Below are 23,940 nucleotides of genomic sequence, written 5' to 3' on the forward strand. Positions count from 1 at the left end.
ATTTTTTTTATTTTTTTTTTAAAGATGATAAGTATGTAATTTTATGTTAATTTCTTCTTATCCAAATTCTTGACCGACTTTAGCAAAATAATAAAAAATCTTGACCGACTTTGTTGGGTGAACTGCTAGAATACAAGTAAAAAGTCACACGAAGAATACAGAAATGCCACGAATCATATTTCTCAACTACTACTACTAAAAGAGTAAACTTCTTAGTCAAAAAATTAAATTAATTATACACTCTCAAGTCTTCGAGAATGAAAATAGTCTTAACGAATTTTGCAAATATTTGTTAGGAGTTTAGCTTGAAATTACTGCTCATTAAGCAGGTTTTAGTTGATGATTTGTATTTTTGAAATTCATAAACTAAAAGCAGAGAGTCTTAGATATCTAATTATAGTCAAACCACCAAGTCACCACTATTTTTTATTCGATAAAAAGTTGGTGGTGTGATAAGAAAATATTAAAGTGGATGTATTGCAAATCTTATTCTTATGACTTGAAATGTGATATTTTTTTTAAAAAAATTTAATAAGCATTTGAAAAAAATATAATAACTTATAGATAAATAAATCAGCATGGTCCAGCAAATTAGGTTACTTGCTCCAATGGCCACCGAATCTACTCTTACGCATGTCACAAGATGATATGAAGATGTAATTTAGGAATTAATTTTTTTAGGTAAATTAAGAGCATTATGAGACATCATAGTGATATCTGGTAGCACAATTTAGGAATTAATTAAGTTACTGTACTTATAAATAAAATTAATCAAAGCTATGGAAGTGTGAGTGCAATTCCAAACGTCATTGGGCGGTGATTTCATTTCATATATGAAGATCAAAGCCTGTGCACTCACGCAAGCAAAATCACTCCTTTCCTTGAAATTCAGAGGTCCATTAGTCAGAAAAGATAAAATTATGGATATTATCCTATCCCATGTAGTACAAATTAAATTATTTTGTGGCTCTATGTCGGTTTCAATTTTTTTTTTTTTTATTTTTTTATCAATCAATAAAAAGGAGATGTTTAATAAAATACGTTTTGTGAACAATTTACCAATCTACAAAGAGAAAGAGACACATGATCATGTAATTGTTTCATGTTGAAGATGTTGATGATTGATGAATGAAGTGACAATCGTTCTAACGTGTTTGGTGCATTCATGAAAACCAACAAAATATGAAAAATACATAACACTATGCTAGATTTGAAATTAAAATCAGATAGCATCCATAAAATAAAAGATATGCTTTGTAGTGCTCAACTAATCCATCACACTTAATTTTAATCTTGTAAAGCTTGCTGCCAATCAAGGTCAAGAGTCACATCTTTATATGAAGATGGTTAAGACAAATTGTGAATAGAAATGAGGAAAGAAGCAAAAAAAGTGAAAAATACAAAATCAAACAATTGAACCAAGCAGAAAGGTGCACATGAAACAGAAAGACTTTTACTAAAAGGTAAAGTTAGAATTTTTACAAATTTATAGCTACAAAAATATGAAATATCATTTGATTCTTCCCAACTTCCCTAAAGTTTAAGTTGAAGCAAAATACTTTAATCTAGAAAAAGAAACATGTCCAAGGTGGGAATGCCATAAATAAAAGCTAGATGATGAAAAATTCAAATAAAAAAATGATAATAAGTTGATAGTTGAAGTATAAGTTGATGCTACGTTTAGTCTAAATAGGTTTCCTAAATTATGATAGAGTAACCAAAATCACACAATTTATTATGAGAAGCAAAAACTCAAAATAAAGTTTAGTTAGACTTAGACGACTAGTACTAAATTGCAAAACAAAAACAAGTTCCAGACCCTCATTAATTACAAAAGAGAGTGGCGCAAGATTAAAATATGAGGAAGGGCAAAATGTAAATAATCAAGGATAATAGACATAAATTGCTATAGTCCAGGGTGTGCACTTGTCCACCCTCAAGTCTTAACAAATCCGTCCCTTATAACTGGAATTCGAACCCCAGATTTCACATTTCCCCGTATTTTAAAAATTGAATATTCCCTAAAAAAATGAAACAAACATTGCCTGGTGACTGGTCATAATTCATGAGTTTAATATTAAACAATGATTAAACAAAAATTGTTTAAAAAAGTGACAGCATAAGAAAGTTCATTAGACTGATGTTGACATGATTAGATTACCCACAACACAAAGTAAAGAAGAAACCGAACTCACTGGAAATCCACGTGGCTGATCTGTTATATTACTCTCTCTCTCTCTCTCTCTCTCTCTCCCTCCCTCCATAAATATTCTCCTCGCACGCATAAACCCTTTCATTCATTCATTCGTCAAAATTCCACATTAAAACAAATCACTTTCAGAAACAACGTGTCACACAATTCTCGTTCGATAATGGCTTCGCGCGTCACTTCTCCTTCTTATTTAAACTCTTCACGCTTTCTATCTCCTTCTAAATTTTCCAATACTTCATTCCAAATCCAAAACGGTGTCGCTTCCGCCATGCGAGACAAAACCGTTCTCGTTACTGGCGGTGCCGGTTATATCGGTAGTCACACCGTTCTTCAGCTTTTACTCGGTGGTTTTAAAGCTGTTGTTGTTGATAATCTTGATAATTCCTCTGAAGTTGCTTTACACAGAGTTAAAGAACTCGCCGCTGAATTCGGGAATAACCTCAATTTTCATAAGGTGATTGCTATTTCAAATTTCAATTACGCGTTTTTGCTCTATTTTGATTTCTTGCGTACCTTTATCGTTATTGAAATTGATAATTTTGTGGATTTACGCTGTTTCTAATTGTGCAATTCGTTTATATTTGATTTATGCAATTTTTGTGATGACGGTGGTGGGTTCCAAAAGCTAAAATTTTATGTTCTTTATTTTATTTATTTTATTTTTAAGAATTATTGGAGTAGGTGGTACTTCTATTTCAAATTCATTCGAAAATTTACGATGAACTTTTTGATTTGATGTAATTTTTGGAGTATGCTTGCTTTTGTTTTGTGAACAGATCTAAATATCGTTCTAGAACTTTCTGTGAAGTTTAATTTAACCATATTTTATTTATTCTGCCAAAGGAAATCATAGGTGTTTTGGTTACTTCTGGGCATATGGTTGTTGAAGTGAAGTTAGCTTATTTGAAGTTTGTTCATTATGTTGTTGACTGACACTTTTAATCATGTTTTGGCCACTGTAGGTAGACCTCCGCGACAGGGATGCGCTAGAGCAAATTTTTGCTTCCACAAAGTAAGGATTATAACAGAAGCTTTTCTTTTCTTCCTATTTTGATGTTTAGTAGAGTATGACTGATTTTTTTGTAATAAATAATGAAGAAGATTTGTGTTTTATCTTATAGTTGTAGTACTTGATCATTGATGTTATGTTTTAACTGTTGCTTATTGGGTTTTATTCTTTTATGTTGTAGATTTGATGCAGTCATACATTTTGCTGGAATGAAAGCAGTAGGTGAAAGTGTGCAGAAACCGTTACTCTACTATAACAACAACTTGATTGGGACAATCACTCTATTAGAAGTCATGGCTGCTCATGGATGCAAGAAGGTAAGTTCCTTCTTGTTTTTGGTCTGGCATGATAGACTTTAGCTGCATGGAGAAAACAGTTTTAATATGATGAGACTTCTATGGCACTGCTATTTCTTTTGCTGAGTTTCTTCTTATTGCTTGGGATACAATATATACATGTAACCAATTGAATTGCCTAAATATTGCTCGTATATTATTTAAATTTCAGTTAAGTAAGTGACTTTTATAAACCATGAGTAAATATTTATGGGGCTCTAGTAATTGCTTTTGCTGCTGCACAGCTATTTAGTTGCGCCAGTGGTAAAGTACCGAGCCCTTAGGTTACCTTTTTGACACATCACCACCTTGAAGTGTCTTGTGAGGGGAGGTTGGGTATGCATTTTATTTCATTCTTGCTGCATTTTTCTTATCTCACTGATTTTGTATTTATTTGAACAATTTCAGCTTGTGTTCTCTTCTTCAGCCACTGTATATGGTTGGCCAAAGGAGGTTCCGTGTACAGAAGAGTTTCCTCTGTCAGCAGCAAACCCATATGGACGAACCAAGGTATGATTAGGAACTATTTAGGGTATGATTAGAAACTATTTTGACTTCAAATATCATCTGTCTCTGCCAGCTATATTTGGGGTCTTGTACAAAATATGGTTTTGAAGTTGATGTATTATTTTAAGTTAATGCTTGTCTTTAGTATTGCAATGATATCTGATAAGATGTTTCTCATTCAGCTTACTATTGAAGAAATTTGCCGTGATGTCCAACATGCTGATCCAGATTGGAAAATTATATTATTGAGATATTTCAATCCTGTGGGTGCACACCCTAGTGGTTATATTGGAGAGGATCCTCGCGGAATTCCTAACAATCTCATGCCATTTATTCAGCAAGTAGCGGTTGGCAGACGACCTGCACTGACAGTTTTTGGAACTGATTATAATACAGTTGATGGCACTGGGGTATGTTATCACTTAATTTTAATAAATTTCACAACACGTTATATCTCTATGTTGAACTTGAACACGTCCTGCTGCGCTACCTTAACTATAATTCGATTATTTTGTGTGTGCAATTCTCTTCATCATCCCATTTGTATTGCCATGTTAGAACTTTTGCCTGAATAAACTATCTGCCCTCATTGGATGGTTCTGTTCAGCATATACATTTATTTTCCATTCTGAAGATCGACCTTTGATTTCTTCGCCGTGGATCTTACTGAATGGTTCTTACCTTATTCTCAGGTTCGGGATTACATTCATGTTGTGGATTTAGCAGATGGCCACATTGCTGCATTGCTTAAACTAGAAGAAGCTAATATAGGTATTGCACTATAAACTTACCTGTGTTGTTAATGTGGTACATTTATTGCACTAAAAATATATGTCTAACATTCATGGTCTGTGTGTGTATACAGGCTGTGTGGTTTATAACTTGGGGACAGGAAAGGGAACATCAGTTTTGGAGATGGTCAGAGCTTTTGAACAGGCATCTGGAAAGGTAATAGACTAATAGTAATATTTCTTTATCTGGTCGACTGGTCCCATATCTTTCACCTTTATCCTTGCTGTCAACTTTAATGTCAGTTTTCAAAAACAAAAAGTATGTTGCTCACATGCTTTTATTTCTTCTTGGGGATGAGCTGTTCTGAAAATTTTGGTGTAATCTTTAAGTGTTTGAATATGAATTGCTACAGCCTACAACTGTAGTTTAGAATACACAGCTTCTCTAAGATAAGTTGGCTGCACCATAAACTCAGTTAGGAATCGAATATTCTAGGAATCAAATAATTTCCCTCTAGGATTCTTTCTATCCCACTTTTCTTTAATTGCCAATTATGTTCACTTTGTTAATATTCATAAAAGCTAGAGCATCTTGAAACAAATCATGTATAATATAGAGCTTTGCAAATTGCATGTATAATAATTCTCATGATTATTTATGTTTTCAGCAAATTCCACTTGTGAAGGCTGGCCGTAGACCTGGCGATGCTGAAATTGTTTATGCATCAACAAAAAAAGCTGAAAGAGAACTCAAGTGGAAGTAAGTATCATTTGCACCTGTTCTGTTGTAAGACATTTTCATATTACTGATAAATGTTTCATCAAATTTGCAAATGTTCTGTTATGAAACATTTTCATCTTTAATGATATATATTCTGGGCGTGGTTTGGTGGAATTCTTCTTTCTTAATATTTATCTTATGTGGCAGGGCAAAATATGGAATAGATGAAATGTGCCGTGATCAATGGAACTGGGCCAGCCAAAATCCTTACGGCTATGGATCTCCAGATTCCTCGGATTAGCTTCGATAATTATTAAATACACCATAGATGTTGCTATCTTGGGTTCTTTCTGAACTTTGCTACACACACCAATCACCATAGGTCCTGTGAATTTATAGTTTTCTCTGAAGTTCTTTTTCTTATTGCGATTTTAAGGTGACACAAAGTACTTTTACTAGTGTGATTTGTAGTTTACCATACCATAATTTACAGGTTATATCTAGGCTCCACCTTACAGGTTATAGGTTATTGTTATGTAAGGATAGGATTCTCTCGTGTTCCACATGAACATGAAGGCTTCCTGTTTTGTAAATCTAGACTACATATTTATTTTATTTGTATACGAAGCATTATATATTTGAATTAGTTATCTACTGTTCGTATTTTCTGGTCACCAGCTCTTTTCTGAAATTACCGACCGTTTATAACGACAATAGGCTCTTGGTCTGAAATATCTTGTTAAACAATGTTTCTGGGTTAAGCTTAGTCTTGCACAAGCGTTATGTATTACTGTAATTGGTATTTTGGGTGTTAATTATGGAAGTGATAACAATGTAACTAATAACTATTTTAAACCAAAAAGAAAAAAAAAACTACTAACTAGATGAGATGTTTATGAAATGGAAGTCACAACAAAGATGCTATGATTGCTATCCCAAGATGTTGAACTATATACAAATATTTTACCATGCTTATAAAAAAAAAAACAAAAAAAAAACAAATATTTTTCATTAGAATCCTACTTGAGTTCTGTTTGGTAAAGAAGGCCAACGGTGCAATAGCCAATAACTATGTTGTGTATTTCAAAAAATAAATAAATAACTATGTTTGTGAGAGTGACAAGCAACGGGTTATTTTCTCACAGCAGCAAAGTGACAAAGGGCATTTCAAATTCACAATCATTACGTCAACATTTCAATTTTGAAAATAAAATGGTAAGCAAACAGTTTCTATATCACATTGTGTAAAATTTGATTCATATTAAGCACTAAGCAAGTGTTAATGATAAGGATTACGTAATTAAATTAAGAAAATGTTTCGGGACACCCATATATAGGGAGAAAAGATAGTGATATTATAGGACAAGAGGGAGTAATAAAATGAAGGTTCAATATTGTTGAAAATAAGTCGAGTTGAAATTGTCCTAATCTGGCTCTAATAATTTGTTCATTTTAAAACTTGACTTGAGTTTAATACGAATTTTTTTAGCTTGAACTTGGCTTATTTCAGCTTCACGAACAATTAAGTTTTGTTTGTTTGGTCGAATAATATAATTCAAAAGTCAGTATTTTAATCATAAAAGTAAAGATTGGAAAAGCAAATATTGCATTAAAAATAATAGGTATTTCATGTGTAAAAATGATAAACACAAATTCAATGTTCACACTTATAGAATTATATGGATTGTAAGAAAAAAAAAACTATAGAATTATATGTAATCAAAAGATATAGAGAGATACATAAGTGACTTGAGGATTGATGTAGATGAGTTATGAAGTGAAATGATAAGATCACGAATTAACTCATAAACTCAACGAGTCAAATTATATATGGTTCAAGTTCAACTTTTTTTAGTTAACAAACCTAACTTTGTACTTAATTTCAATTCATTTAGTTTATTATCTATGTTCAATAAATTAATAGTAGAGTTTTATACTAAGTTTGAGATTTATTGTCAACTCTATATGTAGGAAAGTTAAACTCATCATGTCCTATAAATTTTTTAACAGAAATTAGGTATCACTTATCACCGGTAGAAACTTTGTAGTAATAAGTTTACAATAAACTGTAAATCGAATCCATAACCTATAACAAACAACTCAAATCTCTCACCACTACACCAAATTCAGTGACTTTTTTGCAGTAATAAGTTATAACATGATAATCTCACTTATAAGATGTTTGAACGAGTGTTGATCGAATATATGGAATGTACAAATGTTATTGTTGAGGCAAAGACACGCAATAAGGGCAAAAACGTCCAATTTGTTATTCTAACGGTCGATTAGAGTTTCACTGCTTAACAAAAAAAAAGCGCTTTATCTATACTTGTCATCACTCAAACGCTACTTACTCATTCATTCTCACAAACCAAAATTCCACAAACTGTTTCTTTCTTTCAACTCCAAAGCAAATTTACAAGCAATAATCATCACAACAATAATCACAAATGGAAAACCTAATATCTTTAGTTAACAAAATCCAAAGAGCATGCACAGCTTTAGGTGACCATGGCGAAGCCACCGCTTTACCCACTCTTTGGGATGCTCTCCCCTCTATCGCCGTCGTCGGTGGCCAGGTTCGTTTCCGTTTCCGTTTCCGCTAACTAACTTCAAAACGAGACACCGTTACTTTATCATCATCATTAATCAACTAATTAATAACTAATTACTTGCTTAATTTATTTTCAGAGCTCTGGAAAATCCTCCGTACTAGAGAGTGTTGTTGGCAAGGATTTCTTACCTCGCGGATCAGGTAATGATATACTCTAATTAGTTGTTGCATGCAAGGTTTTAATTGATTAAATCAATGTTGCTTTGGATAATTATGAAGAATCATAGTCAAATGAGGTCAATGCTTAGTTCAATTTTGATTTTGATGATTGCATGTAATTTTTTTTTGTAGGCATTGTTACGCGGAGGCCGCTTGTTTTGCAGCTTCAAAAGATTGATGAAGGAAGTAGAGAATATGCAGAGTTTCTGCACCTTCCTAGAAAAAGATTCACTGATTTTGGTAATTTTCCTCATTCTCAACTTTTAAATCCTGTTTTCTACACATGACTTGATTAATAGTATGATTATGATACTGTTTGGATTGACTTATTTCAGCATATCTACTAGTTTAAGTTTTGTAACAACTTATTTGCAGCTTATAGCACAAGTGCTTATGCATAAGCTTACACATAAGCAATTTTTATAGCAAAAGATAAAAATAAAGATAAATTGTTTTTATATATGCTACCAGTTGTTTCCATAAACTATATTGGAGAACTTATTTATGAAAACTGTTCGTAAGTTGTTTCTATAAGTTTTCCCAAACAGACTCTAAGGGCCCGTTTGGATTGGCTTATTTTTGAGCTTATGCAAATAAATAAGCTTTTATGTATCATTATAAGATTTTTGAGATAGTTTATGAAAAAACAGCTTATAAAAATACTATTTTTGTCAGTGAAAACTTATGTGTTGACATAAAGATTTGTTAAAAATACAATTTTTGTCGTTGAAAACTTATGAATTAACATAAAAATTTGTTTATTTGAATAAGCTATTTTCATAAGCTCAAAAATAAGCCAAATCCAAACGGGCCCTAAGTGCTTATGTATAAACTATTTTTATAAAACAAAAGACAAAATAAACTCAAACAGTTTTCTTATAAGCTACATGTTATTTTCATAAGCTATTTTGGAGAGCTTATAGAAGTAAGCTAAAAACACGTCATGATCGGTTTCCATAAGCTCAAATAATCATTTCATTATTACAGTATATTGTTAAAATGTTAAACTGTTTCAACTTTTATTACTTATAATGATAATTTAACAGTTTTTTTATAAGCTACATGTTATTTTCATAAGCTATTTTGGAGAGCTTGTAGAAGTAAGCTAAAAACACGTAATGATCGGTTTCCATAAGCTCAAATAATTGTTTCATTATTACAGTATATTGTTAAAATGTTTCAACTTTTATTACTTATAATGATAATTTAATTTGTGCAGGTGATGTTAGGAAGGAGATTCAAGATGAAACTGATAGAGAGACTGGACGAACAAGACAGATTTCAAGTGTCCCTATTCATCTCAGTATTTATTCTCCCAATGGTGTGTTTTAGTTCTCTATTTTCGTAAAATTGTGGCATGGATTTTTTTTAATCTTTATTTCTCCAATTATATCAACTTACCGATGACTGCTTGAACCTTTGCAGTTGTTAACTTGACACTGATTGATCTTCCTGGTCTTACAAAGGTGGCTGTTGGTAAGTAACAAATTGGATATTTCTTTCTTGTCAAGTGTTTTGTGACAACAAGAGAGAAATGCTAACAGATGGTTTTGCAACATGCAGAGGGTCAACCAGATAGTATTGTCCAAGACATTGAGAATATGGTTCGCTCCTACATTGAGAAGGTACTTTCCTTTCTCTAAGTGGATTAACTTAAGTAACAATTTTTTTGCAATTCATACATTTTGCTTCTCTGCCTGTAACTTGCATAATTTAGCTCTTATCTTAATTTATATTGCTAGAAAATTGATTTTGCAAATTTGGCCCTGACTGTACAAAAGTCTGGTCTGTTTATAATTTTTGCAGAACATTTTCTGACGACACTATTTATCATGCTTATAATGGTTGCTACATTTGATAAAATGTGGTGTGCTAATTTGATGTTAATCTGCAGCCAAACTGTATAATTTTGGCTATTACACCAGCCAATCAAGATCTTGCGACATCAGATGCAATTAAAATCTCCCGTGAAGTAGACCCCACTGGTAATTTCATTATTTTATTTTCTGCAGGCTTCTAATATTCTTCCTATATATTCCGCCATTTAACTAACTTATTTCATTGTTTACCTAGAGTTTGTGTGTTAGTAATAGTAACAGTCGAACAATTTGATTGATTTGAACAACTTCAAATAAATATTCAGTTGGTGTTCTAAGTCCTAACTCTTACGTATATTGATTTAAACTTTTAAGGTGAAAGGACAATTGGAGTCTTAACAAAGATTGATCTTATGGATAAGGGTACTGATGCTGTTGAAGTAAGTCAATCGTTTTTTTAGTTCTGATAGGACATTCTACAATTGGATGATGACAATTCATTTAATGTCAATCATTTTTTTTGTTTAATACTTTAATCAGATGCTGGAGGGGAGAGCTTATAGGTTAAAGTATCCGTGGATTGGTGTTGTCAATAGATCACAAGCAGATATTAACAAGAATGTTGATATGATTGCTGCTAGGCGAAGAGAACGCGAGTATTTTTCCAATACCCCTGAATATAAACACCTTGCTCACCGAATGGGTTCTGAGCATCTTGCTAAGATGCTTTCGAAGGTACATAAATAATAATCTATACATGCGCACATCAATTGAATGAAACATTGTTAATTTATAATATAATTATTTTTCTTAATTTGTAATTTTGTGTTACTTGTGTCTGTGACTGAACCATACTGCTTCATATTTCAGCATTTGGAGGCAGTAATCAAGTCCAAAATTCCAGGCATTCAATCACTTATTAACAAAACAATCTCTGAACTTGAAACCGAACTGAGTCGTTTGGGAAAGCCTATTGCAGTTGATGATGGGGTAATTTTGCTCTTCAAATGCTCAACCAATTTGAATTATCCATCATCATCGCACTTCAAATTCAGGGGTCCTGATTTCATATTTGAAATTTTGAATGATTGATTGCAAATCATGTGCAGGGAAAATTGTATGCAATCATGGAAATATGCCGCACATTTGATCAAATTTTTAAAGAACATCTTGATGGCGTGTAAGTGTTTCCTTTTTCCGTGTTTATTTCTTTAAAAAATGATTTTTTTGGCTCTATCCCTTTTTTTCTTAATTACCCTTGTGATTTTTTCATCTTCTTAAACTAATGTCAGTAATTTGTCAATCTACTACAGGCGACCTGGGGGTGATCAAATTTATAATGTCTTTGACAATCAGCTCCCTGCTGCTCTAAAAAGGTTGCAGTTTGATAAACAACTTTCCATGGAAAATATAAGGAAACTTATTACAGAAGCTGATGGGTATCAACCTCATCTAATTGCTCCAGAACAAGGATACCGTCGCCTCATTGAATCTTCTCTAACTAGTATCAGGGGCCCTGCCGAGGCAGCTGTTGACGCGGTATAAAAAGGAGAACAATGATATGAACATGATTTAGTTTAGTTTAATATTGTTATTCAATATGAGTTTTCCTCTCAGGTTTTCGTTTCTATGCAGTAATATTTTTCAAACTTAAAGATATGATGATTGCCATTTTCAATCCCCCATAAAATAATAATCAACAGTAATTATGAGTTCACCATTGATAGTTGCTACTCTCAATGGAAACTTATGTGATCTTTAAGCATTTTGTAAGATATTGTTTTGTGGAAATAATAAAATACTTGAGTGCAACTTATTTTCCTTTCAATTGAGGGAAATTTATTCAATAACCATCAAAGTCATTTCTCACCAGGTGGGGTTGGCTACATAGGTTACCATGTGTTTTGTCATGATTTAAGCTGAACGATAGAAAATTTAACACTAAACCTCTTATAACATGGGTTGCCTTATGTTTTGTCATGATTTAAGTTGAATGCTAGAAAATTTAACCTCTTAACATTAAATTGGGGAAGTTTGTGAAGTTGGTGTTTTTATGATTATTCGGTGTTTCCGTCATTAGTTAATTTAATTTTTTTATCTTTGCTGATTTAATCTTTCAGCTTCATTAATATGTCACTTTCAATTGAACGTTTCCAGGTTCATTCCTTGTTGAAGGACTTAGTTCACAAAGCTATTAGTCAGACTCTGGTAAGCTTCTGAAAAATGCTCAGATTTAGATTTTCTATTGTACTAATTAGTTGGTGCTATGTTTAACTTAAATATGATTGATTCTTCTTGGTGGTCTTACTTTGTCATGTTTATTCTAGCAGACAAGGTTCATTTTGTAATATCACTCAAATGTTTTTAAGTTTCAAAATGTATAGAAAAAACGCTTTTGGGGGTGTTTGTTTTGCAAAGCAAATACATTGCCTAGATGCTGTTGTTTTCTGCAATCTCTGACTTTCTATATTGTGAGTTATGCAAAGCTGCTCAAATCATGCAGATATGTCAAAGGCTTATATTTAATACCAATCATTAGTTCAGCCTGCACGGAAACATGCTTCAAAATAAATTGCAATAATTTTTCTTAAAACTGATTTGATGCGCAGCTCTAGACTTCTAATGTTTGAGCACCTTCTTTTGTTAGAAGGAAATTATTTATAAGGGGAGGGTTTTGTGATTTCAAGGTTTATATCTTCGTAAAAAAAAAAACAAAGGTTTATATCGATAATAACTAAATAATACTGCAGTCTGGAATAATAAACTATGACAGTGTGGATTTTATTTTTCACATACATAGATTTGCAATCAATTTCTTATCTGTTTCCTTAAGATATCTTGATTTCCCATACTTGGTAAATAATACATTAATACTGCAGTCTGAAATAATAAACTGTGACAGCGTGGGATTTTATTTTTGACATACTTAGATTTGCAATCCATTTCCTTAAGATATCTTGAGTTCTTATCACACTATCACAACTGATACATATAGTGTTGGTTTGGTTGACTCACAGGAACTGAAGCAATATCCTGGTCTGCGGGTTGAGGTCACAAATGCAGCTTCTGATTCTCTAGAACGAATGAGGGAGGAAAGCAAAAAATCAACTCTCCAGCTAGTTGATATGGAGTGTGGCTATCTAACGGTCGATTACTTTCGGAGACTTCCTCAAGATGTTGACAAGGGTGGCAATCCAACACATTCAATTTTTGATAGATATAATGATTCATATCTTAGGCGAATTGGTAAAATATACAACATGCACTTTCAATTTTCATACTTACTATAAGCTTGTAAATGCTGGAAATGAGTTGAAGTAGTCTCATTCAATTTTTGATAGATATAATGATTCATATCTTAGGCGAATTGGTAAAATATACAACATGCACTTTCAATTTTCATACTTACTATAAGCTTGTAAATGCTGGAAATGAGTTGAAGTAGTCTCACTCTCTGTGTAATTGTGTATAAACAGGAAGCACGGTTTTGTCTTATGTCAATATGGTCTGTGCAACTTTGAGGCATTCAATTCCGAAGTCCATTGTCTATTGTCAAGTGCGCGAAGCCAAACGAAGCCTGCTTGACCATTTCTTCGTTGAGATAGGAAAATATGAGGTGAGAATAATAAATCTAATATGTCTATGATGTATACTTTTATCTTCATTTAGTTTTAGTATTTTTCAAAATAATCCAAACACTGATATGGTAAATAAATTTATATTTGAAGTCCAAGCGTCTGTCCTCAATGCTGAATGAAGATCCTGCAATAATGGAACGGCGTAGTGCCCTTGCAAAGAGGCTCGAGTTATACCGCAGTGCGCAAGCTGAGATTGATTCTGCCGCTTGGTCTAAGTAGATGTTAAGTTTTGAGAGCAGGACTGCTTCTTCTATTTCATGTTTTATCTTCACTGTCTATATCTATTTTTTTCTTCCTTTTATTTTGGGTTTTGCATTGTCATGCAAAAATGTGTATCTGTTATCTTTATTAGATTAGATGTCTGACTGTAAAATAAAATATTTTTTCTTGGGTGAAATTATAAGAGAATCTTCACACCACACTATATTTTTTTGAATATGATTACCTAAAAGAATCTATAAAAAAACAAACTTGTATAACGTGAAATAGTAGTAGTACTTTAAAAAAAAATTATGTGAGGTCTAATTTCCATGCAATTCTGGGTATAAATTATAGTTTTTATTTTTATCATAAAATAAAAATTACATCTTTTAAAGTTCACATGATAAAAGGAAGGAGTACTTGAAAAAAGACCGGCAAAGTCAATGTTATCATTAGCAATTCTCAATTTTTGCACAAGTTGTCCACACTCCTATTTTTTATTTTTTTGAGCAAGTAAATACTTCTATTTAAATATTTCAATTGTACTACCTCGTATGTTATTATTATAAACTCTTAATTTTTATGCACAACTTGTCAACACTCTTATTTATGAGTATATTTTAATTGAGTAAAATATATGTCATCAACAACCAAGTCCTTGTAGTATCTAAAACAAACAACCAAGTCCTTCAATAATTCAAAAATAAGTAACAAAGAACTAGCAACATGTTCTTTTGAAATTCACATATATTACTAGTGGTCTATAATAAGTACTGTAAATAGGAGACACTGACGTTACTGCAACAAGTTGCCAAATACTATACCACAATATTGTACTACGTACTAGTAATTAGTACTCCAATTGGTACCATTATATAAGTAACCAACTTCAAACTTCTGCATTCAATTAAACTGAGGATCACATTTCCATTCTTATTCTCTTGTTTGAAGATCTCTCCTCTCTCTCTAGATTATTTCTTCTACATTTACTAGGTGAGTTCAGGATCCTCTTTATTTTTTCTAGCTCATTTCTTAGAGGTTACATTTTTTTAATCTTCATTTCTCCAGCTTATGTGTGAATTTAATTAAATTTATCTAATCTATTATAGGAAAGTATATTATTTACAATAAAGATCGAGATCAGTTCTAGTGTTTGTGAGAAGCATTAAGAAGGACGGTTGCAATGACCTCTGAAAGTACTGACAATTTTTACAGCTCTGGACCCTCACATCTAACTTATGTCAATTGGTAAGATCTATATATCAAACAAATCTTAATTCCACTTTAACTTTTCATGGTGAGTTAGTTATGGTTTTTGGTTATTAAGATTTCATTTTCCATTTTATGCAGGGATAATGAATATCATCGAAAATCAGTAGCTTCTAGTTTGGTCAATGGTGTTTATGTTCTAGAAAATGACCGCCAAAAACAACGAAAAGGTCCCGATTCACTAGCATGTAAATGGTGGGAATTCTTCCATTTTAAGCTGCTTGATACACTTATTGATGATGTTGATAGTTCCATATTTGGTGCAATTTATGAGTTCAAGCCTCAACCATCAATGTGCAACAACAAAAGCCCGCGTTATGTAATTGCGTTTCGAGGGACTATAATTAAACCAGAGTCATTTTTGCGCGATATGGAGTTGGATCTAAAAATTCTCAGACATGGACTTCATCGAACTTCACGCGCGAAGATAGCTACCGAAGCTGTAAGAAAGACGGTACTGGATAGGGTTGGTGGTAATGGTTCCAAGATATGGTTGGCTGGTCATTCTCTAGGATCAAGTATCGCTTTGCATGCAGGCAAAACATTGGCTAAAAGTGGAATTGAATCTTTTCTTTTCAACCCTCCATTTCCATCTGCTCCACTTGATCAGATAATAAACAATAAGAAAGCGAAACATGGGATTCGATGTGTTGGCAGCACGCTAAAATTTGGAGTCGGCTTTATTACTATGAATTCGGATAAGAGAAGATCGTCCAATGATTCATTTTCTGCTTTGTCTGCTTGGATTCCAAACTTATTTGTGAATCCATCTGACTGTATATGTTCGGGGTATGTTGGATACTTCGAACATAGAAGCGAAATGGAGAAATATGGTGCTGGTAGGATTGAAAAGAGAGCAACACAAATCTCAGTTGGTTGTGAATTCATGAGAGCTTTAGGGATGGAATCTGAACCTCTGCATCTCATTCCTTCAGCTATTTTGAAAGTTAATTTAACCCCTCAGAAGAATTGCATAGAAGCACAAGGAATTGACCAGTGGTGGAAACCAAACTTACAGTTGAAATCCGAGCAGCAAACATACTAGTAGTTCTTCTACGTACTTATTGTATATACTCAATTGCTGCATGTATTGATTGAGCTACGTTGTTTATGATTTTCCATTTGAAATTACTTCCAAAGCAAGTAGCAAATGCTACTAAGCCGTTGTATGAAGAAAAAATTGATTGAGCTACGTTGTTTATGATTTTCCACATGAACTATGAATTAAACAAATTGATCCGCGGGTTAACTTATAACTCAGCATTTTAAGGGTTCGTTTGACCCAACTTTTTTTAGAGTTTATGCAAACAGTTTATGAAATTTTTATGGGTTATGCTAACCGGTGCCCCCGGGGCACTGGTTAAGGAAACCAAAAAATGAAATTTTTAAATTGAAAATAATACTTTTTAGACTTTCGAGGCGTTGACTGCACAAAGTTCAATGTCATATTACTATATTTGCTTCCTTAAACAGTGCCCCGGGGCACTTTTTAGCATTTTCCAATTTTTATATATTATTATAAGTTTGTCAAGGTAGTTTATGATAAAATAGCATAAAACTTAATTTATATTACATAAGCTGTTTGTATAAGCTCTAAAAAAATTAGGTTAGACGGAACTATGCATGGCAATAAAACCCATACCCATGGGTATCCACCCAAACCATACTCGCTTTGACGGGGAAAACCCGAGTTGACTGGGTTTGAGTTCGGGTTTGAGTTTTCCCCGATTTCAAAAGATGGGTTTGGGGCGGGTAATGGGTACATTGATACCCACCCCGAACCCGTCCCCGAACCCGCCCCGCTTATACTAAAAATTAGATTTCACCTCTTTTAAATTAGAAACGCTTAAACAATCTCTTAAATTACGTTCATATATTTATTTTTTATTTTAATTTGAGTATTAAACAAACCATTTTCTCTATTTTTTTTTCCTTTATTTAAAAAAATATTGTTGAGAGAAAATAATTTTGGACATTTAACTTTTTTTTTAATAAAAAAATACTAAAATATAATCTAAATTCATGTGGAAAGAGGCGTAATGGGGATACCCGAACTTTATGGATTTGGGTTTGGGGAGGGCAAAACCCGTCCCCGCCCCGCCTCATTGCCATGCCTAGACGGAACTAATCTCCCTTGCGCTCTGCACAAACTTAACCAACAATTAGGATAGTGAGTATACTTAGACTAATGAACAGCAAAGAAAACAACAAAAATGCACATTTAATTAGGCCAAGCAGCCAAAAACTTGTCAAAAAACAATTACTCGCAGGCAAAGCACGTCTTATTCGTCATTAATTAATGAATATATATTCACTTGCAACACCCACTGTCCCATCCCACTCTAACAAAGTCGGTCCAACAATTAACTTTATATTTTTTTTTTACGCAAAGAAAACTTATGTCATTTCATTCATAATAATAGTAGCAATACAATGAGGGATTACATTAAAAGTATTGCGATAAGCATGGGATAAAGCTGCTCGTACGAGTGTATGAGCGCTACCGTTTGCTTGACGCCTAGTAAAAACGACTATGAAGTCATTATAGTGATGAAGTATGGTTCGACAATTTTGAATGATTGAACCATACTCCGATTGGTTGATACTCCGATTGGTTGATACTCATCTTGTTCACATCATCCACAACAATCTTACAATCTAGTTCAAAGACAACTTTATTATAACCCAAGCTAGCAACCCATTGTATACCTTGATATAAGCTCCACGCTTCTGCTTCCTGTGCTGTCATTACCACATCTTCATGTGCTGTCATGGCCAAGATAAAACTCCCTTTCTCGTCGCGAAGACAAGCTCCCATGCCTATACGTTGCTCATGAGCAAATATGGCTGCATCAAGGTTGCACTTGACGAAATTTAGCGGCGGAGGTTGCCATGGTGTAACTTGGACCTGTTGTTGTCGTGGGTGGGCTATGTCAGCTGGTTGACGCGCCTGCTGCCAGGCCTGGAGGGTACCATTGCCGCGGCCAATTACCTGTGTCGTGCTCTCAGTTTTCTGCTCTCATAACTGCAAGTTTCTTTTGCGCCATAAACTCCAAGATATCATAGCAAAAGAAACCAATTGTTGAGTGGTGAAATTGTGCCAAATACGTTTGAAAACATCATTAAAACCTTCAGCATTTTCCATTAAATTTTGCAACGCATTCCACAAATTAACTTGTCGCCAACAAGTTATACTATCAGCACAATCAAGAAATAAATGCCAATTATATTCTGTGTATCTGTGACACACAACACAATTAGAATCACCATGAATTCCTTTGCTCATTAATCTTTGCCTATTAGGTAGACAATCCCTTCCAAGTCTCCAAAGGAAATTCTTGACCTTGGGAGGAATAGATAAAGCCCATAATTGTTGCCAATCTCCTTCCACTTTCCAAACATCTCTGTTAATCATCACATCAACACATACTCTATATGCACTTTTTACTGAATATATGCCTTTTTTATCAAAGCGCCAAATAATCTCATCTCTTCTTCCAAGGTTAACAAGTGGGATCTTCAAAATTTCATTAGCATCTCTATCACAAAATAACTCAATCACACGATTTCTATTCCAACAACTTTGATGGACATCAATTAAGTCACTAACCTTTGATAAATTCTCAATGTTGAGGATGGGAGTAATGATAGTTGGGTTGTCTTCATTTCTTAACCAAGGTGTATGCCATATAGGAACCGAAGAGCCATTGCCAATTCTCCAACGGTAACCTTCCTTCAACAAACGTCGGGATGACCAAATGCTACGCCAAACATAACTAGGATTGTGCCCCAAGGACGCTCCCAAAAAATCCCCATTAGGATAATATTTAGCTTTTAAAATTCTTGAAACCATAGCATCGGGGTTGGTTAATAATTTCCAACCTTGCTTTCCCAACATTGCCAAATTGAAACCGAGGATACTTCGAAATCCCATGCCTCTAAATTCTTTTCTCATAGTTAGTTTGTCCCAACTCATCCAACGGATCCCATGCTTCCTATCTCCCTTCGATCCCCACCAAAAGGAATTTAACATCTTCTCGATATCGTCACCTATGGATGATGGTAACAGAAATACACTCATGCAATAAGAAGGAATTGCTTGAGCCACTGATTTAATTAAAACTTCTTTACCTGCTTGAGACAACATCTTGCTACTCCATGAAGAAATACGGTGCCAAATTCTATCTTTGATGTAGTTGAAAATTGATTTTTTACTTCTCCCTATCATAGAGGGGAGACCAAGATATTTTCCGGTACCTAAACACTCTGTAACCTGAAGAGTATTGGACAAAGCAGTTCTCAAGTCATGTGGCACATTTTTGCTAAAAAATATTTCAGACTTCTGCATATTAATCATCTGTCCCGAAGCATTGGCATACACATCTAAAATATTTTTTAAGGCATTTGTTTCAGTATCATTTGCTCTGAAGAAAAGAAAGCTATCATCAGCAAATAATTTATGATATTTTTATGAGTTTAACTATCTTCTCTATGCGACCGACATCGTGACTAAGTTGGTTAAAAGATAACAAAAAGAGCACAAGCTGGCATTCAAAAAGAAGCTAAAAACACTTTTATTTCATCCATGATTTCGGAAGGACCTTGACTCATGTGTTATTCAAAACTTTGTTATTTCGGGAGTTCCAAAGAACCCACAGTGTTGTGTGCCATTTACAAATTTCATACAACCCTACGTGAGCAACATCACAACGAAGGCTGAGATGAATAGGTGTTTCAAGCTAACCATTGCACCAAAGACAATCTCCTACGTCATCCGCCCCCAGAAATTAAGCCAATTTGGTACAACTTCATATGAATACCAATTTTCTTTTTCTTTGATCTTTATGACTATGCTTTGTAAAGCTTGACTCACCCTCTTAGTCTACAGGATTAGGAATAAAGAACCGTAAGCTGACAAAATAATGCCAAACCCATAAAATTAAAATGAACAAAATATTTTTTTTATATAAGTTTTCTTCACATACTTAGTGAACTCATAATCTCATAAGGAAATTAATTTTTAGAGGTTACATTTTTTTTAGTCTAATCTATCTATGATGTATATACTTTTATTGTCATTTCGTTTTAGTATTTTCAAAATAATCCAAACACTGATATGATATGGTAAATAAATTTATATTTGTAGTCCAGGCGTCTATCCTCATTGCTGAATGAAGATCCTGTGATATATAATATGGAAAGACGTAATGCAGGATTAGTTCTTCTTCCGTTTCATGTTATTTCTTGGGTGAAATTTGACTTGGTTTTTTTTTTTTTTTGAATATATATTTTTGGTAAGAAAGCTAAAGAGTACAAGAGATTTTGAATATATGATTACCTAAAAGAATCTATAAAAAAACAAACAAACTTGTATAACATGAAATAGTAATAGCACTTTAAACAAAAATTATGTGAGTTATGCAATTATGGGTATAAATTATAGTTTTAGAGGGGTTTGAGTTTAAACTTCAAATTCTCTGTTTCTTCGCGTTGATTCTAACTACTAAACTAATAAAAAGAAAATAATAAAAATACACTTTTAATTAGTCCAAGCAGTCAAGCACTTGTAAAAAATATTACACGCAGAGTCATTAACAATGCACTTGACTTCAATTAAAAATGCACTTGTTAAAAAACAATTAAAAATGCACTTGTCAAATTTGTATATACTAGGTTCTTTGAGAATGAGTCCAAAAGAATATCCATATAAAAAGTTCACATGATAAAAGGGTCGGGTGTACTGAAAAAAGACCTGCAAGTCAATGTTATTAGCACCATTCTCAATTTTTGCCCAAGTTGTCCAACACTCCTATTTTTTATATATTTTTTTTGGAGCAAGTAAAGACTCCTATTTAAATATTTTAATTGTACTACCCCGTATGTTATTATAAATTCTCAATTTTTGCACAATTTGCAACCCTCTTATTTAGGAGATTTGAGTTGAATATGTCCTCAAAAACCAAGTTCTTCAATAATTGAAAAATAAGTAACAAAGTGTTGGCTGAACGAGTCCAATTTAAGATTGACTCTTAAGTGTTGGTTGATGACAGTCAATTATATGATGTTCTTAGTAGTAATTTAGGGTAGTTTTAATAGCAATTGAAGCCCAAAAGCAAACAAATATCTTGAAAAGTGAAGTTACTTAGCTCAGAAACAAGGAAAGTGGAAAAAGCATAAAAAAGGGCAAAAACATAATAAACAGCGCACATCATCGTACCAACGATGAGATCCAGCGTGACACGATGAGAAGACGGTTTAAACTGAAGAAAATCTGCAACAAATTTTTCCATCGCACAACGATGACATACCATCGTGGCACGATGAAGGCGGTTGAAGAAAAACAGAAAATCTGGAGGAAATCTTTTATCGTACACGATATGATCCATCCTGGCCACGATGAGGCAAAATTACACGCCATCGTGGCTACGATGGATAGGATGGGTGCGCAGAAAAAGCCTAAATCCAGTTGAAAAACTATAAATAGAGCACTCCTCCTTCATAATTAATCATTCAGAAATCACTCAACAATAGTCATACTAAAGAGAGAGTTATGAGAACTCTAAGGAGGAGGCAAGGAGGGCTAAGGTTCTCCGGAGGCATAAGAGTAATCTTTATACTTTCTTTTCCTTATTGTTATGGTATTCCGTAGCTAAACCCATTAGGGTAACAGGGTGGACGTGTGTTGACGCTGCTTAGTTTGCTCACATGTGCGGGTCTCCCAAAATAAATTTAAAAATAGGTTGTTTATAAATAAAATATTACTGCAAGCGTTGCCAAATACTACCAGAATATTATACTATACTACTGTAATTGGTACCATTATATAACTAACTAACCAACTTCAAACTTGTACATTCAATTAAGTTGAGAATCACCTTTCCATTCTTATTCTCTACTTTACAGTATTTCATCTACATTTACTAGGTGAAGATCCCCTTTAAATTTATCTAATCTGTTATAGGAAAGTAAATTATTAATTTACGATAAAGACCGATCGAGATCAGTTCTAGTGTCTGTGAGAAGCATTAAGAAGGACGGTTGCAATGCCCTCTGAAAGTACTGACAATTTTTACAGCTCTGGACCCTCACATCTAACTTATGTCAATTGGTAAGATCTATATATCAAACAAATCTTAATTCCACTTTAACTTTTCATGGTGAGTTAGTTATGGTTTTTGGTTATTAAGATTTCATTTTCCATTTTATGCAGGGATAATGAATATCATCGAAAATCAGTAGCTTCTAGTTTGGTCAATGGTGTTTATGTTCTAGAAAATGACCGCCAAAAACAACGAAAAGGTTCCGATTCACTAGCATGTAAATGGTGGGAATTCTTCCATTTTAAGCTGCTTGATACACTTATTGATGATGTTGATAGTTCCATATTTGGTGCAATTTATGAGTTCAAGCCTCAACCATCAATGTACAACGACACCTTACACAAAAGCCCGCGATATGTAATTGCGTTTCGAGGGACTACAATTAAACCAGAGTCATTTTTGCGCGATATGGAGTTGGATCTAACAATTCTCAGACATGGACTTCATCTAACATCACGTGCGAAGATAGCTACCGAAGCTGTAAGAAAGACGGTACTGGATAGGGTTGGTGGTAATGGTTCCAAGATATGGTTGGCTGGTCATTCTCTAGGATCAAGCATCGCTTTGCATGCCGGCAAAATAATGGCTAAAAGTGACATTGAATCTTTTCTTTTCAACCCTCCATTTCCATCTGCTCCAATTAATCAGATTATTAAGAGTAAGAAATTGAAACAGGGGATTCGATTTGGTGGCAGCGTGGTAAAACTTGGAGTCGGCTTTATTACTCTGGATTCAGATAAGAGAAGATCGTCCAATGATTCATTTTCTGCTTTGTCTGGTTGGATTCCAAACTTATTTGTGAATCCATCTGACTATATATGTTCGGAGTATGTTGCATACTTCGAACATAGAAGCAAAATGAAGAAATATGGTGCTGGTTGGATTGAAAAGAGAGCAACACAAATCTCAGTTGGTTGTGAATTCATGAGAGCTGTAGGGATGGAATCTGAACCTCTGCATCTCATTCCTTCAGCTAATTTGACAGTGAATTTAACCCGTCAGAAGAATCGCATAAAAGCACATGGAATTGACCAGTGGTGGAAACCAAACTTACAGTTGAAATCCGAGAAGCACAAATACAAATACTAGTAGTTCTTCTACTTATTGTGTATACTCAATTGCTGCATGTATTGATTGAGCTACGTTGTTTATGATTTTCCATTTGAAATTACTTCCAAAGCAAGTAGCAAATGCTACTAATTAAGCTGTTGTATGAAGAAAAAATTAAAGTGACATTATTCTTTTAAATATAAAAAATACTATTGTTTATTTTTTTAATGAATTAAGATCATTTTATCCTTCCAATTAAATTAAAGATGAGTAAATTTTTATTGGCATGTAAACAGTTCAATATCAAACCATATGGTAGAATTTGAAGTTAATAAATTTTTAGTTAAAGACACATTATTTATAAGAAATCGAATTTAAATTTTGACCAGAACAATTCTTTTTCGTATTTTTCTTCTTTGTGAGTACTTCCGCTACTCCTCCTTGTAATATTTTCCTCTTGTTTTTGTAACTTCTTTTGTTTTTACAAACTTGCAATTTTGTCCCCCTAACTTTAGCCCATTTTGTAAAAGGATGACCCTGCACCGCACATGTGGCAAGAAACTCACGTGCCACGTCA

The 23,940-nt window shown here is 33.5% G+C and overlaps 4 protein-coding genes across 4 annotated transcripts; all 4 read left to right on the top strand.

The window, feature by feature from the left end:
• The first annotated feature begins 2,210 nt into the window (after positions 1–2,210).
• Positions 2,211–6,189, top strand: LOC123907664 (UDP-glucose 4-epimerase GEPI48-like). Its single transcript, XM_045958020.1, has 9 exons — positions 2,211–2,666; positions 3,175–3,224; positions 3,403–3,538; positions 3,965–4,066; positions 4,246–4,473; positions 4,756–4,834; positions 4,929–5,011; positions 5,463–5,554; positions 5,723–6,189. The coding sequence occupies exons 1-9, from the start codon at positions 2,373–2,375 to the stop codon at positions 5,814–5,816; spliced, it is 1,158 nt and encodes a 385-aa protein (XP_045813976.1). The 5' UTR covers positions 2,211–2,372; the 3' UTR covers positions 5,817–6,189.
• Positions 6,190–7,846: 1,657 nt separating this feature from the next.
• Positions 7,847–14,164, top strand: LOC123907663 (dynamin-related protein 5A-like). Its single transcript, XM_045958019.1, has 16 exons — positions 7,847–8,094; positions 8,207–8,270; positions 8,421–8,528; positions 9,508–9,609; positions 9,714–9,764; positions 9,852–9,913; positions 10,183–10,273; positions 10,481–10,545; positions 10,646–10,840; positions 10,976–11,095; positions 11,215–11,285; positions 11,419–11,644; positions 12,263–12,313; positions 13,123–13,351; positions 13,582–13,721; positions 13,834–14,164. The coding sequence occupies exons 1-16, from the start codon at positions 7,966–7,968 to the stop codon at positions 13,960–13,962; spliced, it is 1,833 nt and encodes a 610-aa protein (XP_045813975.1). The 5' UTR covers positions 7,847–7,965; the 3' UTR covers positions 13,963–14,164.
• Positions 14,165–14,796: 632 nt separating this feature from the next.
• Positions 14,797–16,426, top strand: LOC123907665 (GDSL esterase/lipase At4g10955-like). The gene is made up of 3 exons (XM_045958021.1): positions 14,797–14,937; positions 15,054–15,192; positions 15,295–16,426. The coding sequence occupies exons 2-3, from the start codon at positions 15,128–15,130 to the stop codon at positions 16,256–16,258; spliced, it is 1,029 nt and encodes a 342-aa protein (XP_045813977.1). The 5' UTR covers positions 14,797–14,937; positions 15,054–15,127; the 3' UTR covers positions 16,259–16,426.
• A 5,706-nt stretch (positions 16,427–22,132) lies between these two features.
• On the top strand, positions 22,133–23,578 carry LOC123908897 (GDSL esterase/lipase At4g10955-like). The gene is made up of 2 exons (XM_045959625.1): positions 22,133–22,321; positions 22,424–23,578. Exons 1-2 carry the CDS (start codon positions 22,257–22,259, stop codon positions 23,400–23,402), a joined length of 1,044 nt encoding a protein of 347 aa, XP_045815581.1. The 5' UTR covers positions 22,133–22,256; the 3' UTR covers positions 23,403–23,578.
• Positions 23,579–23,940: the final 362 nt, after the last annotated feature.

Source organism: Trifolium pratense, linkage group LG2 (genome assembly GCF_020283565.1).
Source record: "Trifolium pratense cultivar HEN17-A07 linkage group LG2, ARS_RC_1.1, whole genome shotgun sequence".
NCBI lineage: Eukaryota > Viridiplantae > Streptophyta > Magnoliopsida > Fabales > Fabaceae > Trifolium > Trifolium pratense.

Excerpts from the sequence above, each read along its gene's own strand:
- LOC123907663 (XM_045958019.1), top strand. The coding sequence starts at position 7,966 with ATGGAAAACCTAATATCTTTAGTTAACAAAATCCAAAGAGCATGCACA. Across the intron at positions 10,274-10,480 it reads CCGTGAAGTAGACCCCACTG|GTGAAAGGACAATTGGAGTC; the intron begins GTAATTTCATTA and ends TAAACTTTTAAG. Across the intron at positions 11,286-11,418 it reads AAAGAACATCTTGATGGCGT|GCGACCTGGGGGTGATCAAA; the intron begins GTAAGTGTTTCC and ends AATCTACTACAG.
- LOC123907664 (XM_045958020.1), top strand. The coding sequence starts at position 2,373 with ATGGCTTCGCGCGTCACTTCTCCTTCTTATTTAAACTCTTCACGCTTT. Across the intron at positions 4,067-4,245 it reads ACCCATATGGACGAACCAAG|CTTACTATTGAAGAAATTTG; the intron begins GTATGATTAGGA and ends TTTCTCATTCAG. Across the intron at positions 4,835-4,928 it reads ACTAGAAGAAGCTAATATAG|GCTGTGTGGTTTATAACTTG; the intron begins GTATTGCACTAT and ends GTGTGTATACAG.
- LOC123907665 (XM_045958021.1), top strand. The coding sequence starts at position 15,128 with ATGACCTCTGAAAGTACTGACAATTTTTACAGCTCTGGACCCTCACAT. Across the intron at positions 15,193-15,294 it reads CATCTAACTTATGTCAATTG|GGATAATGAATATCATCGAA; the intron begins GTAAGATCTATA and ends CATTTTATGCAG.
- LOC123908897 (XM_045959625.1), top strand. The coding sequence starts at position 22,257 with ATGCCCTCTGAAAGTACTGACAATTTTTACAGCTCTGGACCCTCACAT. Across the intron at positions 22,322-22,423 it reads CATCTAACTTATGTCAATTG|GGATAATGAATATCATCGAA; the intron begins GTAAGATCTATA and ends CATTTTATGCAG.